The 17,765-nt window shown below is 43.0% G+C and overlaps 1 protein-coding gene across 7 annotated transcripts in view; it reads right to left on the reverse strand.

Annotated features, from left to right (window-relative positions):
* The window catches only part of LOC143340790 (uncharacterized), a 509,578-nt gene that overhangs the window by 37,912 nt on the left and 453,901 nt on the right, over window positions 1-17,765 (reverse strand). For 6 of the 7 annotated variants that reach the window (XM_076763086.1, XM_076763085.1, XM_076763087.1 and 3 more), the window contains exon 6: window positions 9,303-11,296. In XM_076763086.1, the coding sequence (XP_076619201.1) occupies window positions 9,303-11,296 (1,994 nt within the window). Of the gene's footprint in view, window positions 1-9,302; window positions 11,297-11,519; window positions 11,861-17,765 lie in introns of those variants that run through there. The other variant, XM_076763091.1, reaches the window with a different exon arrangement.

Here is a 17,765-nt window from a genome sequence, read left to right on the forward strand (position 1 = left end):
CATCGGGGACATGCTCAAGCAACCTGCACCATCTGTCGTGCGCTGGTTGTAACTTAATGGCTGGTATGGTGCACGTCACGTACGATCGTGTTCGTGTTCTCAGAGTGACCTCGCGTGACCAGACAATTACAGGTTTCCAACACGCTGTACGTAGCCCCAGAAGTACCAATCGCTTCGGATGAGAAGATCTACCCGGACCCTCCGTTTCCTAGCCGCGGTGTTGATTTTAACAAGTTTTCTGCGAGCAATTCTTCTTTGCAACGATGAAGATTAAACCGCGCGACACTGTCGCGGGTCCAGTAAAGACTATAATTTTTATAGTTGGCTGGTACGATAAACGTAATGGGGTCTTTCCTACTGCAGTTTTCGCTGCTGGCAGTTAACACTTCCTGCACACTGTAATTTCGCTAGAATATAGTAATCTTTGATAGAAATTTTATTATATATATATATACGAAATTCAGAAGCTCTATCCGGTGAGTAAGAAACTGAAATGTGACGTTTGAGTCATTCATTAATCGAAAGGTCTCACAGATATATTTTCTATATAAACTGCATTTCATGGCTATTTATACTTTTATATAATAAACTACAATCTCTATAATTGTTTCAGCCCATGACTGGCTTCTTTAGTCAATATATTGTTGTTTTGTTTTTATGTTAAGAATATTATGCTGATTCTAAAACATATTAAAAAAAAAAATTAGACAGTATTGATATATTAGGAAGCTATCATGTGTTTAATGGACTTTTCATTTTTCCAAGATGGTTGTTTAAAAGGAAGATTCTAAAACTACTATGAATACCTCTTCCTTGTCTTGTATGATAAATTCCTCACTCATTTTCGTCGCCAATTTATTTACAATTTATACAGTGTATTTATGTCTTGATAGCCGATAAAGCGATGTGACGTTTAAGAATTTACGTAGAAAGATATAATAACTGCAAGATTCGCTATTTGGATACTCGAAGCAACTCTTTAAGTAATGTTTCGCCGGCAGAAAATCTGTACCCGGCGCTACGAGTCAACGCTTTCGTGGAATCTGTAATCCCGTTCAGATGAGTTTAGCAGGATCACGACCTTTATCTTGCGCATTAACTCATTTCATCCTCGGGCGAGGCCAATTCGACGTTTCTTAACACGGAAAGCTTCGTTCGGACAGCGCATAGGTACGTTCGTCACGTGTGTCAGAGGGGTTCGAAAAAGGGACGTCGAAGGAGCTCGAAGGGGAGGCCAGCTTTAGGTTAGTTGCGGGGGTTGGGGGTTCCCATGGAGTGAGCGCACTTTTATAAACTTTGTCGTGTACTAATCCTCCTCTGGCCCTGATCCCTCCTAGCCAACTACGCCCGACCCCGAAACGGCCGCCATGATGCCGAGAAACTTCATCAGGCCGTCATTTCGCGTTCCAGAAAGAGAACCAGATCAGAGAGAGAGAGGGACCCGAGCCGATCCCTGCTTAGATACTCGCCTCCTCTTAAGGCTGGTCCACCTTCCCTAAATTGGATTACGATACGTGACGTCATTAGCGACATACTTTATTCGTCGAACCGAAGAAACACGAAGACACGATCTCATCTCTCGAATGAAGATTTTTTCAAAATTAAACTGCGCGTTACCCAGGTCAAATAGATGAGAAAGGCTCCCATTATGCCCAAAAATGCTTTATGAAAAAGATATTTATAATTCACTGGGATAAGAAATATATTCAAAATGCATTTACTATCATTTTTTATACAGATGGAATATGCGAAAGAGATCGATAATCATTAATTCGAGGAATGAAAGCATTCTTACAGAGGGAGGAATTATAGAACACTTCTTATATCTTTTCAATAAAGAATCTTGAGACATTTATACGAACTTCTTCCATCTATTTGACCTCAATAATATTTACTGTAAGTTTGGTTTCAACCTTTATGAATTCCTTGTGTATAACGTCGTATTTATATACTGAGATACCAATGGTGGATTTAGAAGAATTCAAAGGAAGAGAAGAGTTAACACTACAACTACCAAAATGGTCAAAATGACTCATTTGCAATTTCTAGGAAAAATTTTTCTAAAAGTCAATGAATAAACATTTATTTCCATTGCATTATACATTTCTTCAAGCACCTATTATTTTAATTTCTTTAGTACAAATAAATACACCATAAGTGTCGGTAGTTCTAGTGTTAACGAACAGATCGTGAAAGGAATTCCAAAAAGTTTTAAAAACAAGCAGAGATTTTTAAATTCCCATTAAATATTTAAAATTCCACGTTTCCCTACGAACGAAAAATCGATCGAAGAGTGAAAATTCAGATAACATGTCTAGTTGGTTGGATAAAACATTAACTGTATTGGAAATCTATAACTACACCTGTAAGATTAGCTAATAAAAATTTTCGTGAAAGGTTATTTCACTGTTCGTCTATAGAATATTCTGATAAACGAATCGCGATTTCGACAGCGGCGGTGTTAATGAAGAAACAAGTAACGGCCGCGAGTTCCGCGAAGAAACGACGCCCGGGATACCGGGTGCTTTTTAATTAGCGGCAAGGTAAAAAAAGAGAAGAAAAAGAAAATACAGGAGAAAGAGAAAAATGGCAAAGCCGGGTAAGTGAGGGCAAGCGAGAGCGGCCGGCCGCCGGCAGGATTAATAAATTAGCCGTAAGGTTTTAAAACGGGTGGCCGGCGCCTAAGCTCCAGGACAAGAGAGAAAAAAAGAGCGAAGGGGCAGATAATGGTTCCGGTCAACAAAATGAATACCGGCACGCGCTGTTCTTTCCGGATCTCTGAATAGACTTGTAACGAGTCGGTCGGACCTCTCTCCTTTTCTCCTTTTTCTCCTCCGCCTGTGCGAGCTCTCTATCCCCGTCCTTTTTCCCTATGGGAACCCGTGGCGGGTTTGCGATGGCGAGAGAGGGTCACAGGGAAAAGAGGAAAAAGCGGATCCGAGGGGGCGAGAACGAGGATGAGTACCGGCCACCGAGGGTGAGGCCGTGGCCGAGTGTGTAATTGTGTTATTTTGTTGCCATTTCACGTGAGGGTCACCACGGGAGGGCCAGAGGTGTACATAAACACCAGGATTGTTTTATTCATTCGACCCGGTGCGCGAGCGACGCGTGCCGTGTTCTTTTTTCTCTTTCCTCTCGCCTTCTTATCCCGGATGATCTTGTTTGCGTACAGCAAAAATCTCTTCGTCCAAATATTCGTTACTGAATTGTAAGAACACCCTGTTGGAAAATTCTAATGTTAGCTCTTTGATTGAATCGTTCTTTTGTAACCCATTGACGTGTTGATAATTATAGGATGCTTGGCCACTGCTGAGAAAAATTTTAATGGGAGATTCTAGAGGCCAAAATAACACGATAATCAAAGATAGTAATTGGTGATCGAGGCTTCGTTAAAAAGTTATTAACGTTTAAGGTTTCGCCTGTAAAATGGCTCTAGAGCTCCATTAATACGCATTGTTTGCATTTTGAATCATTAAAATCCTTCAATCCGTCCAGAAGTTACGATTTTTTAAACATACACAGGGAAAACATTTCCGGCCAGATAGTATATTTTCGGTAAGGAATTTTTTTCTCGAAAATGGTTTGAATTTCGGGGGTATGTCTGTTGACCAAAAATGATTATAATTGACCCCCGCAAACGAAAATAATTTTTCCAGAACGATTCGAGATTTTTTTTTTCGCAGAAAAATTTAGGCACCTACCCCTTGTCGATTTTTCTTAAAAATTTGTTTTTAATTTTTAATAAATTTGTCTGACGCTCTACGGAAAAATTGTTTAATACTTTTTTGTAGGCACCTATGAACTCTACTTCCTCCCAAAATTTCAATGAAATATATTCACTATTGTAGGAGTTATGGTCGTTTGAAAATTTGACCACTTTTATGGGGTCTTCCTTACTTTACGGGGTGAAGGATGAACTTTTCCAATATTTTTAGAATTTCTACATATTCTTCATAAAAATACGCGTTGTTTGCCTTTTGAAACATTAAAATCCTCCAATCCGTTCAGAAGTTACGGTGTTTTAAAGATATCTATGAAATTTCAGTGAAACATATCAATGGTATGGTCAGGCATTATATGTTCGGTTATGAATTTTTTTCTCGAAAATGCGTAGGATTTCGGGGGTATGGCCATTGACCAAAACTGATTGTAATCGACCCTCGCAACTAAAAATAATTTTTTCAGAATGATTTGAAATTTTTCTAATTTAATTTTTTAATAACTTTTTAACGAAGCCTCGATCAAAAAGTGATATTTTTGATTTTCGTCTTATTTTGGCCTCTAGTGTATGTTTCTAGTCATCGTCGAAAAAGTAAATTTAAAGTTACATTACTGAAAGTATGAAATATATTCGTTGGTTATGAGAGCAATAAAATATGACGTTTCGTCCTAAATTTACCAGAGCACTCGTCGATAAGATTAATTTAATGTTCCTATATACCATTCTTTCTAACTAACTGCACAGTTTCCTGCAAAACGTTTGTATAATTATAGCAAGTATTTATACTTTCTATTGAAACGTATAATGGACACTCTGTCGTATCGAAATTGTGGGAGCAAACTATGGTTAAATGGCACCGTCACTGACGATAGAAATTCCATTGTATATTCGTGATCAATCGATGAACAAATTTAAACATTCATATAACGGAGTCAATAAATAGCAACGTACTTATTTTAATCTTCCGATACTGTCGACCTTCGATACCTTCTTTTACACGTCGAAGAAAAATGCAAGTAGAAACATCTTCAACCATGCAGGTTTATAACTAATCTTATTTACATTCATTCAAGAAAGTCTCCGTACATCTTGTACTCTCTACTTTAACGGGGTTTTATTTTTATTCAAGAATTTTGAAATTTCTTTGAGTAGTGACTGGAAAATTTAACATTTTCAAATACTATAATTGACAAGAATTATGGGGAAAAGAAGTATATAAGAAAGAATCGGAGAAATCTGCTCAATATCAAGTGTTATTATTCGACCGGAATTCTTAACCTCGTTCCGAAATTTGGAGAACCACTGTTGACACTTTCTTACACTTAAAACACGTCCCCCATACACATAAATATTTTTAACCGTATCTTAGACTATATTGCCTTCTTCGAATTCACAGAGCAACGATAGCCAAAAATGAATTTCGTCGACATCGTTAAATAGAAAATACTGATCTCATTTCAGATTGATAAGAGAATACTTCTCAAAATACATACACGCCTCAACAGAATATGAAACATTTATATAAACTATTATAAGAAACTACAAAATTTATAGGATGATCTAATAGAATCACCAATTCCAAGATTGTAGCGCGATATCACCATAAACTGTCTCGAATATGTCATTGTACGGTCACCGAAAAAGTCCCTACGGTCGGTCGAGACAACCCTTCGCCTTAAGCAGCTCTCAGACGCGCGACGCAGAAGACGTAGGAATCTAAAAAAAAAAAAAAAAAAAAAAAAAAAAACCGAGTAAGCGGGTCCGGAGAACAATCGCAAGGTACGTATTTACACGCGGCGACGCGCGCCCTTAACACGAGGGTAGAGCCCCTGCGCGCGAGTAAAGGTCCTTTTTATGCGTGCGGTCGCAAAGGCAGCGTAAAATTGAGTTACAGGGCAGTTTATTTTTTTATTAGCCAGGCCAACCCTGCCTGCCGCGCGGTTTCAACGCGGAAAGGGTGGTGTTTGCGGCCGACGGATTTCCCGATAGCGGTTTTATGGCGTGTCAACACGCTCTTACGCGGCGCTGTGCCCGCGCGCACGCGTCGAACAGAAGAGAAAAAACCCATACGGAAGAAGCAGAAAGAAATATGAAAAAGGGGCACGCGGCTCACGCGAACCGCCCGCTAAATCGAAAGGATCGAGGAGCGAGCGGCGCGAACGGCCGAGGCGAACGAGCCGACGATTAAAACTATACCTCGAGACCAGGGTCCGGCACGCCTGTACCGCCGTCACGCTTGTAAGTATGCGATTAATCGTGCCCACTTATCACGGGGCTGCGTTTATTCGGCGAGATTTCCGCGATGGTGGATTAACTCTGCCTATCGGACGCTGGAGATCTTTTAACGATCAAGCGCTAGCCGAGATTGACAGTTTCACGGTGAAATTGCTGGAAAATAAATCTCAACGGTGGCCACAGAATGGCTTTGTTCCTTGGAACTTTTTAGGAAACGACGACCACTCTGTGGCATTCGAGAATACACAGCTAGTCGTTTCTATGTACAAGTCGAATTATTAAATTTAGTTTATGTTCATTCAGGTTAGTAAGAATATCCTACAATCGGTGGTGAAAGATGCAATGTTTTAATAGGAATTAAAAATATAGAATAAAGTTATTTCATCCGGTGGCTACACAACGGCTTTGTTCCTTGGAACTTTTTAGGAAACGACGACCACTCTGTGGCATTCGAGAATACACAGCTATTCGTTTCTATGTACAAGTCGAATTATTAAATTTAAATTAGTTTATGTTCGTTCAGGTTAGTAAGAATATCTTATAATCGGTGGTAAAAGATTTTAATAGGAATTAAAAGTATGGAATAATTGTTTTCGACATAATTGTTATTGGAAATTTATTGGGCCCGATGGAGTATCACTTCTGTCGCGTAATTTCATGTTATTTCTACTTACGTTGGGTGTTTCTAAATGTTGGTGCAATACTATTTGTTTCCACTTGGAAAACAACAAGTTTAAAAGAAAATAAACAGTATCGTATCATAATCGATATTAGAAACACCGAAACAAGTAGAAATAGAGAGTAATGGGTAGACACAATAGCCAAGTCAGCAAAACAATTTTCTCGAAAATAAAGTATCGTATGGAACAATGTTATCCTATAATTTCGATTGACTTTTTCATGTAGAATTATCAAACATGTTGAGCAGCATATGTTACACATTATTATAACTTCAAAAGCTGTTATTTGATCTATTTTATCATCACATGAATGATATATATGTAAACAACTTGGAACGATCAAATATACATGCTGCACAAAAATCAATAAACGTAGAATTGTTCGTAGAATTTGTGCCTCATGATTTAGAAAGTTTTGTTAAGGTTGCCTTTGAATGAACAATATTTATATAATTTCAATACTATTCCATGTAAACAAACCAAGAAATAAAATGACGAAAATAACAGACAAACTTGCATTATTACTGATTTTCAAAATTAATGATTTTAAATCAACGTGTCCTTAAAAGAATTGTAAATAGATTAATTTTTTTTAAATTAATTTCCTCAGATAATAAACTGGTTATATCGATACTAACATTCCCAGTTAAACGTCGACGAATTCAAACTCTCTGAATACACTTCACAAAATACTTTCAACACTAGACTTACGGTAATACGTCAATTTAACAGGTTTCAGATTCCATACATTCACTTATAGAACTTATAATATCGTTTGTTAGCAATTTACATTAAATTTGATTAACTCGATATAAATGTACATCCTAATGGAAACAAATCGCGTTTTAACGAAACTGTTAACACGACAGGTTCAGATAAAAATACGCGACAATCAATGACCGTAAATCCAGCGTTAAATGCTACTCCCTGTTCGAAGATTATCGGGGAGGACCGTTCGAAATTCTCTCTCTGCACCTACCCGCGCCAATTCGCTTCAGGAATGTTCATCTCCGCAGGTTCAACCAGAGAAAACGCTAAGGGGATAATGAGGACAGGCAGCAGAGCCGCACGGTGGTAATAAGGTAGCGTGGTGTGGCTGGGATGCTAGTCACGTTTCTAGCTGCTGACAGCTGCGGCTTATACGTATGACGTGGTATCAACCCCAAATTTCCCCGCCTAGGCACATCGTGTCATCGCTGCCCTAAGACCCCGGAATGCACTCGAACTCCCACCTGTCACGCCGCGCAATACCTTGCCTCCCGGCGTATAAGGATTTTTTCTGATCTCTTATTACAGGAGTCATCCCCAGATCCTCAGGGTGTCCCATCCTCCTGTTTATACGAGATATTAACCAAAATAATCGATCCCATACTCTGCACGTGATTACACATAATGAAATGTCCCTTCAGGATTCTTATTATCCTTCGTATAAAAAGTTATCTCTAGTTATAGTTAAGTTGCAATTAAATATATTAGAAATGATCGTCAAGAATCTGTATAAGATCTACAGAGTGTCCTATTCTCGTGTTTATACAAGATATTATCCGAAATAAATTATGGTTTACTATTATCCTTCGTATAAGAAGTTATAGTTGCAGTTATAGTTGAATTGTAATTAAATATATTAAAAATGATCAACTGGGTAATATAAAAATTAGTTACCTCAAGAAACATGTAATTACTGTTATATTTGCATTTCATGTGCAAATCAAGGATCCACATAAGAACTTCAGAGTGTCCTATCCTCGTGTTTATACAAGATATTAAATAAATAAAGGTTCCTTCAGGATTTTTATTCTTCTTCGTATGAAAAGTTACTTCTAAGTTGTAATTAAATGTAATAAAAATGACGGACTAGACAATCACCAACTATCAAAATTAGTCACCTCGACGAAATGTGTAGTTATATTTGCATTTCAGGTACTAGTCAAGGATGACAGTTTTATTATAGAAGAAAGAGGAAAGGTTACCAAATAATGGCCTAGAAATCGTTCACAGCCCTCGCGACACAAAGCCATGAAGTGCACGTGCTCGAACGCTTCCGATAGTTGCAAGTTTCCCCGTGTCACGAGTCTTTACAATCATCGCGACGTTCCACGATCGAGCGAATAGTTTCGGAGCCGCGTCAAAGACGAAGACAAAGTGGCTGTAGCGGAGGATATGGAGAATAACTTTACTTTGAGAGACCTTGATTTCACCATTTGAGTCATCGCCCCTCGCTTCGTAATTATTGATTTTCCGCGCTACCCTAACTGCCCTAACTTCATAGAGAAAGTAAGAGAGAGCTCGCGCAAGAGAGAGATACATACACAGAAGAGCACGCGGGAGAGTCGAAAATGCCTTTTGTCCCCCTTTCGCAGGGGATAACACACGGACAGTAACCCTACCACCACGAACGTCAGTCTTATCAATGATTTCACAAATTTCTTAAGCGCCAACGTGTATTTGCATCCTTGTCGGAACCATCGGGGCCTCGAATTCGAACGACGCGACACGAAGCACCGTGCTCGCCGTCGTTCAAGTCTCGACGGGACACGCGAGTTAAAAATCGTCTAGGGTCTCTCTCGTGTTCCCTTTCGAATCCTCTCGAAGGGCAAGGATCCCTTCGCGATAGTTTAAATTCCAGAACCGTCATGACTCGCACGATAAGACATTGGAATTCTCACCTCTGTTGAGACTGGACGGAGACATGGACATTCCTGGCCTGCTCCCGTCGAAGGTCCCCGACCTCTCTGGCATTTTCATGACATTCTCTTGCTGACCTGTTCCACTTCCGGATGACACGTCGCCGCCGGTCGCGGGACTGGACGTGGTCGTGCTGGTCGAGACGGCGGTAATGGTGATGCTAGCCACATTGTTACCGTTTCCGTTACCGGTCGGATTACCGTTGTTGCTCGCGTTACCACCACTGTTGCTGTTCGTCGTTTTGCTCGTTACGTTGCTGTTACAGCTGCCACCGTTACCGTTACCGTTGTTCCCGGTGGTCGAGCCACCGTTCGCGGTGCTACAACTGCTCACGGCCGTCACACTGACCACCCCCTCCCTGGCTATGTCCTGGAGGGCACTGGCGGCACGCGAGCCAACCCCGGCCGGCTGTAGGATCGTGTACTGTTTCGACGAGTCGGGACTCGTGACCGCTGGCAGACCACCGGTCGGGCTTTTACTGCTGGTCACCGGATTCGACGTGACCTCGTGCCTGGTCACGTGGTGGGTATCCTCTTTCGACGATTTCAGCTGAAGCAGCGAGACCGTGGAGGAATGTTTGTCCTCCGGCGTGGGCGCGATCCCGGTAACAGGTTGAGGGGTGGGCATCGTGGGTCCTGGACCAGGTGTCGGGTAACCAACGAACGTGGCGGACGCTGGATACGGTCCGATAGGTGGAATCGCCGCGGATGGCACGGCCACTGACGGCGTGCCTCGACCAGTCGCCTTCGCGTGGTCCGTGTTGGGCGGTCTGAACGCCGACGTCGCGGAGAACGGAGAATTCGACGGCGGCGAGGAACCCGAAGACGTCGTGGCGGTCGCCAGAGCCTTCATACTGTTTTCACTGTACTGTCTATGGTAGTTCGCGTAAAGCTGATGTTGCTGCTGTTGCTGGTGTCTGGCAGCGTTCTGCGGCGACTGTCCGTTCCTGCACCCGCGATCCCTGTCCCTGTCGTTCATTTTCTCCCTGTCGACGTCGTCTTTGTCCGTGGTCGGGTCCGACATGTCGATCTCGAGCTCGTTCGACGAGTCGTCTACCAGTTCGTTGAAGTCCGGCGGATCGTATCTGGAATACTTGTCTGTCTGTCGACCTTGAGGGTCCACGTGCGCGCCGACCATGTTTCTGTCATTTCTCTCCTTGCTCGACAACGATCTCACTGGCACCGGTCTGATTTTACCTGGCTCGTTGGGGTTCACGTTGTTCACTTGACTCTGAACGCCGATACTCTCGTGTTCCGCTTTCAGAAAATGGTCCAGGTCCTTTTTAACTTTCGCGGGGTGTTGTTGCTGCTTGGTCGCTTCCAGTCTCAGCTGTTGCTGTGATTTACTTCTGTCTTGTTGTCCGCGGAACGTTATCACATCCTTCAACGAGCAACCAGCCTCGTTGCTGGTGGTCGACGAGTTCGACACCGACGACGGCGAGAGTTTCGGGTTTTCCTTCTTCTCCTCGAAAAGATTCTCGAAATTCGATTCGTACTTGTCCTCGTCGGAGTTGCCTCTCTGATAAAGGGATCCTCTGGGGCCTGGCCAGCTCCCGGACAAACTTTTCAGAGCGGCCTCGGTCTCCCTGATAAGAGTCTCGTCGTCCTCGGGCTCTTCCGAATGCTTGCTGGACTTTCTCGCGGGGCTGCCGCAGTTGCCAGCGGCGAATGCTCGTTTCTTTTGCGGCAACGGTATGGTCTTGCCGAGATCGTTGGCGTCCAGCGACTTTCGCGTCTCGTCGTCCCGTACGCTTTTCCTCCTTCGCTTGGCAGCAGCATCAGCTGTCTCCATTTCTTGCGTAATGACCGGTTGTGCGCCCTTCTTGTTGATCAACGGTAGCTGTTGCTGAAACGGCTGCTGTTGCTGTAGCTGCTGCGGTTGCTTAGGATTCGGGTTGACGGACTCTGCTTCCAGCTTCCGTTTTTTGAGATGAGCCATCGCATTCTGGCCACCCGGCACGCTGGTCAGTTCCACCCTGGAACACAAAAATTCCAGAGGATCAGGAAATCTGCTCTCTCGTCGGATGCATGGATGCAGTGTGAGTTTTTTTTGATTTATGAGTGCAAGGTCGTCGGCTCAAGGTCGCCGCGATTCCAACAGACTGTTTTTTTTTTTTTTTTTGTTCACACCCGTCTTCTCGATTTACTTAACCCGTGCTCTATCGAAAGCCTAAAGGATCGTCTCTCGAGAAATTTCACCTGAAAGCTGTCGGCGGCCGTCGAGGGCCATCGCCCCGGATCTTGGGACCCGTTCCATCCAGTCGCGACGTTCCAATCTCCAGATGAACAACTGCCAGCGTTTCCTCCGATCGAACCACACCGTGTCGTGAGACTCTCTCCTGGAACGGACCCGACAAAAATTTCTCGGAAACCACGCACGCGCGTGCGTATTTACGCACCAGTCACGCGTGTTCGCCGTAGCCACCGTGTATACGTACGTACGGGGCCTTTGCGTAGCACAAGTGCGCGGTGAGCCCTTCCAGACGGGGTGCTCGCGAGCTACTGTGCTATGTTTAAGTTCGTTCGGGGGTGGCGATCTTCCGGAGCCCGCGGAGGGGATGAAGGCTTGCGCGGGCAACCGGCAGCTTCTGCTTCGCCGCGAAAAGTGGGGGCGGGTTCTGCGCACTGTCCACCCCTTTCAGCTTAGCTGGAACGCGATTCCCGGCCTCTCAGCACGTCCCCTTACTCGCCTCACCACCCCCTGCGATAGCAGAGAATGGAACACGACCCCTGGATGCACACCGAGCCGTCCAGTGTGTTGGGATACGTGCGCCGTACACCTCCGGTCGCTTATATTCGCCCACATCTTAACTTCCACCGCCCCGTTTCGCCTCGACCTACGTGTACCTGTGCTACCTGGTTCTCCTTGCTGCCTTAAGAGTCCCGACAACACTGATTCCCGGCCAGAGACCTTTTTTCTCTCCTCTCCTTTTCAAATTCCGCCCGGAGCTTCGTGCAACGAGCAAATTAAATTAGATTTAATAACGGAAACCCCCAACGATCGTTGCTCTCTTTTCTTTTCATTACGCGAATGTAACGTTCAGCGAGAACGCCGAGGCTCTCGAATGTCCTATTAAACTAAAAAACACGTCGGTAGAAATACGTTGTCTTGCTAGGTTTTCTCTATCCTATAATATGTAATTTTTATACAGAACACTTTAATTTCTTATAGCACGGCGACTATCTCGAACGATCATCTAGAAAATGTTCGTTCAAGATAACATCATATTTGCACCACCTAGAGTGCCACATTTTCACGATGGTTATCCGTTAATTTTATACAGTACATCGCATTTCGTACTTGGAAATATAAATAAACTCGTTCCAACAGTTTCATGTTTCCGTTGCCTTCGCTATGCACGAAAGGTCTCGAAACTACGCAAATTCTTGAGGTATACGAGAAATTAATGCACACTCGAATGTTTGACGTTACGACACTTAAATTTCAATTATCTTTGAACGACGCATTATCCATTTGATATGTAACGTAACTTTGGCTCCTTTCTGGAAGCGATTGTAACCATATTTTCAATCGTCATCCCTCCCTCTCCACGGTTTGTTCGTACGGTTTAGAGCGATAGCGAGAACCTACAACTCGAATTAGATAAACCCAGGTTCCAAGAGGTGGTACAGGAAGAAGAAGAAGAACAGGATCAGCGTCAGCGCTTAGCGGAGCTTCCAAGGATCTCGGGAGTGAGAGGGCTTTCCTTAAACCCTAAACCCTCCTCAGACCGCGGGAGCTCGGAGTTTAGAGCAACGAACTCCTAGAAAGGACTGCCGGGAAGAGAATGTGCCCCCGAACTAAAATCGGAAGTTAAATCGCACCGACGGCTTAAGACATTATCACTTTTCTTCACTGGCCAATGCTCGTCGGTCCAGCCCGGGGTAGTCGAGAGTTCGAGAACGAGAGAAAGAGAGGAACGGACAGCGTCGGAGCAAGGAACAGCTTGGAATCCCTTCCAGTTAGGGATCAATGCTTCCTCGTCCACCCTCCAATTACGTGTCATCCCTTATGGCCTGTGGGGAATAATTAGAAAGCAGCCCTTCTCTTGGCCCGAGTGCCTGCGTTCGTCGACAGTATCGCGAAAAGATTAGTTTCGTTTTCGTACCGAATGTGTCGCGTACACGGTTAAAGTCTCCGACTGCACCAGCGTTCGCTGCTTTAGAATTTTATTTCGTCGCAATCAGGAAAGAAGAAGAGACGTCGACGAAGCATGGAGATTTTGTTTACGTAATATCGATAGATTTTTTGTAGAAATACGGAACGCGAATATTACCGAGTATTTTGATCCGACCCGATGTACTTGCTATTCAGCCTGCGCCGACAGATAACAGTCCACCCTCTCAACAGACATGAAGATCTCGACACCTCAAAATCCGTACTCGTCAATTAATTAGCAAGTGCCGTTCGTAGCGGAGGAGTTGGTTACCCAGGAACACGAGGCTGCATTGCGGACGATGGTGCCTCCTCTGAAGGGATTAGAGTATTAGGCGACGTCACGTCACTAGAGTCTAAAGCAGCCTCCTTGGGACTGTGCTCTTAGAGATAGCCCAAACTTACACACCCCCCGCCTTACCGATGGTTCTTTAGGTACCCCCCTTCGCGCTCTCTTCCCCCGTTATCTCGCCTAGATCCCTCTCTCTCCCTCTGTTATCATCTTTCCTCGTTGCTTCTGGATGTCCCTGGCGTCCTTCTTCCGAGCCCTCGACAATTCCAATTAGATAAACCACCGCCGGATCACGGCACTCTTAGCGGTCGTATTGGAGGTTAAGTCTCTGTCTTCGGATTTCTACCGAAATAACTGCACTCCGTGAAATATTGACATTGATATCAGCTGATGAACATCAACTGCCCATGCAACAAACGATTTCTGCTACGATCGAAATCTGTTTATAGTTATCACTGGCGAGGAGTAAAATAATGACAGGTTTACTTAGACTGCTAAAAAACGAAAATTTTGTTCGAAAAGCAATTATTAAATGGTCTCTCTTATAACATGAATTTATAATCAACGTAGATTGGCAGGAGATGCAATAGGGCAAAATTAACTTTAATATTGCTAATTAATACCAAGTATTTATAATGTACAGTTTCTGGAAATTGTTCTAAACGAATCAGAGTCATTTTCCTCGCTCCTATTTCGACCGAATACCCTACAAGGGTGTTCTCGCGAAAGGAACTCGTACATCTTTTTCTCGCCGACGTTCAAGGGGTGGGAGAAGTCGACGCTAGGCGAATGCCGGATAATTTAGGGGTCTCTCACGCGTGGATAATGGGGAACTTGGCTAATGCACCCCACTTGGCACCACGTGGATTCGCGTGAGTTTTGTGGCTCAGACTCTTCCTGTTACCCTTGGCTTTCTTAGGCTGAATGAAAGCACACCAAGGGTGCAGAACAATTTCAAACGTACCGCCAGAGTTCGAAGTCACGAAATCCTAGCGATAAAAAGCAACGTTTCACGACAATTTCAATTTTTCAATTCTTCCATACTGCATACTAATTTTATCACTCCTTCCAAGACACGAATATGTTTTATATCTGTCCTCGATTAAAATAATATTTACCTTATGAGCAAAATTAATGTTAATTTCTAAAGAAATTCTTCGATCTCGACAACGAGTAAATAAATGTTACTTAAAAATCCGAATTATCAAAATTCCAAATTAGACGGACCCCTCGAACCTGAGCGATCATTGGAGTCGATTACGGAATTCTGGAGCGTTAATTATAATCGCCAGAAAATTCCGATGGCTGAAATCGGGAATCAGAATGCCGAGGACTCTTATTTAACGAACCGAGAGTAGTGGAGCCATTGTCTGACCATCGACGGTGGCATTCTACTGAACATGATTCCTGTCCGAGAAACCTAACGAATTGGCTTTATTTCCAAGGGGATTCTGCGATGCTGCCTCTATTCTCCGTCGAGCCGCTTTCATGGCAGGGGCCGAGGGAAGATTTTAAAGCGTACTCGTGTCGTGGCATTAGTGCGAGCGGAGGACGGACGGCTGCGACTGGGACAGCTGCCCCCGTCGGACATCGCTTCGACTCCCGGCTCCGGGGAATACCTCGTCCCTTTACTAACTATCCGCCCTTACGTCAACCACTTCGCTCTCCGACCGTTTCTTTTCCTCTTGCTTTCTCGACCCGCTCGGAGACTGACGTCTTAAACCAATCGAATTCCGATCAAATATTTAACGCTGCCGGGACCGACGCTTTAAGTGGCTCTTCCATCGCTGGACCCTGTTTTTCAGCGAGAAACACCTTACGTCGTTGTCCTGTTCCATCGAGTTTCCCTGTTCTAAGCCGCTCTAAGTAGGAAATATGGTCCCTTATTTTTTCAAGTTTTAAGTGTTCCTACGGCAGCTAACGCGATTCCAATGACTCCTGCCCGATACTTTGCGAGGAGGCCAGGGAAGACGAAAAGGAGTGCGTCTGTCAGAAATTGTCCGACTCGAGGTAAATATTTTCGACGCTTTTACTCGCATCTGCGTACATTCGCGCTGGTTTCTATGACAAACGATATTTGTCACGATAGAAAGAGTACAATTAGTTTTAAATATTGAGAAATCGATGTAGTTTAAAGTATTAAGTGTGTTTCATGATGTTTTTGGAGAAGATGGACAGGTGTTACTGCTTTTATATTGACGTGTCCCAACAAATAATAAATATATTTAGCACTTATTTGCATTTTCTTGGTTTGGTTCTTTCATTTTTAAAAAATTTGTGAAAATATCAAACTTGACTCACCACAAGAAGCGAAACTACAATTCTATAATTGAACTTGAAATTCATATAGAGTTTAATTTAGACCCTACGTTCTATTTCGATTCTTTATGCTTCTACCTTTGATTAACAATTTCAATTTCTTCTGCCTTAAAAGTTTCTTATCAATATATCGAATTATAGACGTTCCAATATTATCGATATTTTTCAATAATCATTCGTGTTATACAGGGTGTTCGGCTAACCCTGGGAAAAATTTTAATGAGGGATTCTAGAGGCCAAAATAAGACGAAAATCAAGAATACCAATTTGTTGATCGAGGCTTCGTTAAAAAGTTATTAACAATTAAATTCAAAAATTTCAAATCGTTCTGGAAAAATTATTTTCTGTTGCGAGGGTCAATTACAATCATTTTTGTTGAATAAACATACCTTCGAAATTTTGCGCATTTTCGAGAAAAAAATTCAGTACGGGCGGAACTTTAAACGTTAATAACTTTTTAACGCAGCCTCCATCAACATATTGGTATTCTTGATTTTCGTCTTATCTTGGCCTCTAGAATCCCCTATTAAAATTTTTCCCAGGGGTGGCCGAACACCCTGTATACTACAGTATTTCCCTTCAGGAAGCTGACGAACTATTGTCGATAGGTTTAGGGACCCTCCAGTTTGAGAAACGTGTATAATGTTAGGGTTGGTTCAGTGACCGCCATGGCAGTCAAAGTGTTAACAGACGTATGTATTTCTCGTGGCAAGGTGCAGCAGAGGTTTCTCCGGTTCGATTAACGGACCAGCCGTGGATCAGCGGTCCTGGTCCAAAGTAGAGGTTGCCTTTTTTGTCCCTTTCGGCATACGGCAATACGTCACGCGTCCCGGTTTTCGGGGTGTAATTAAAGAGAGCGCAGAACAGCATGACGCCTCGGGCTTGTCTGGGGTAAGGAGCGGGGCGAGACGACCAGGGTCGTGGGTGTGGGGTATAAGGGATGTGTTTTACCGAGGGATACTTATACCATCCCTACGCGGCACATATTTTCATATAACAAAACCATCTGCGTGCCGCGCATAACAAATTTCAACTGATTTATAGTGAGGCTGGGGCAGGCGGGCGCAAATTTTCGCAGTTACGTCGACGCCGACGCCGCCGTCAGACGCTCGGACGTGGCGGTACATCCTTTTAACAATTTACGAGCCTAGTATTCTTTTCTTCGATAGGCAGAACAGTGTGTGTGGTGTTAATTGGTTCGATATGTGTTCATTCGAGTAGGGTAGGTGTTCGAGTAATAGTTTGTTTGGCAAAACTTTCGTTCGATAATGTAATATTATTAATTTAATCAACGATCACTGTATTTCATCTTTTTTTTTACGCTGATAGCATAAATAACTGAAAAATTACAATGGTGATTGCTTGTGATGAGACTTAAAAAATGTGACGTTTGCTCGCTATCTTTATTTATTTATTAGAGTACAAAGTAGAAATAAAAGATTATTATATTTTACTAGGGTCACTGATTAGGTCAGATTATTAGGTTATCTTGGGTACTTTCAAATTGAATTAAATACTGCTTTAATATTACTATTATCCATAAAACTTTATATTATTATTGTTACATGTCATTATGAACTATAGGACGAACTATAACTAAATTACTATTACCGAATGTCAGCTCCATATTCCATGATTGGTATCTCCTATGTTTACATTTTATTAGATATGCGAAATA

Source organism: Colletes latitarsis, chromosome 4 (assembly GCF_051014445.1).
Source record: "Colletes latitarsis isolate SP2378_abdomen chromosome 4, iyColLati1, whole genome shotgun sequence".
Classification (NCBI taxonomy): Eukaryota; Metazoa; Arthropoda; class Insecta; order Hymenoptera; family Colletidae; genus Colletes; species Colletes latitarsis.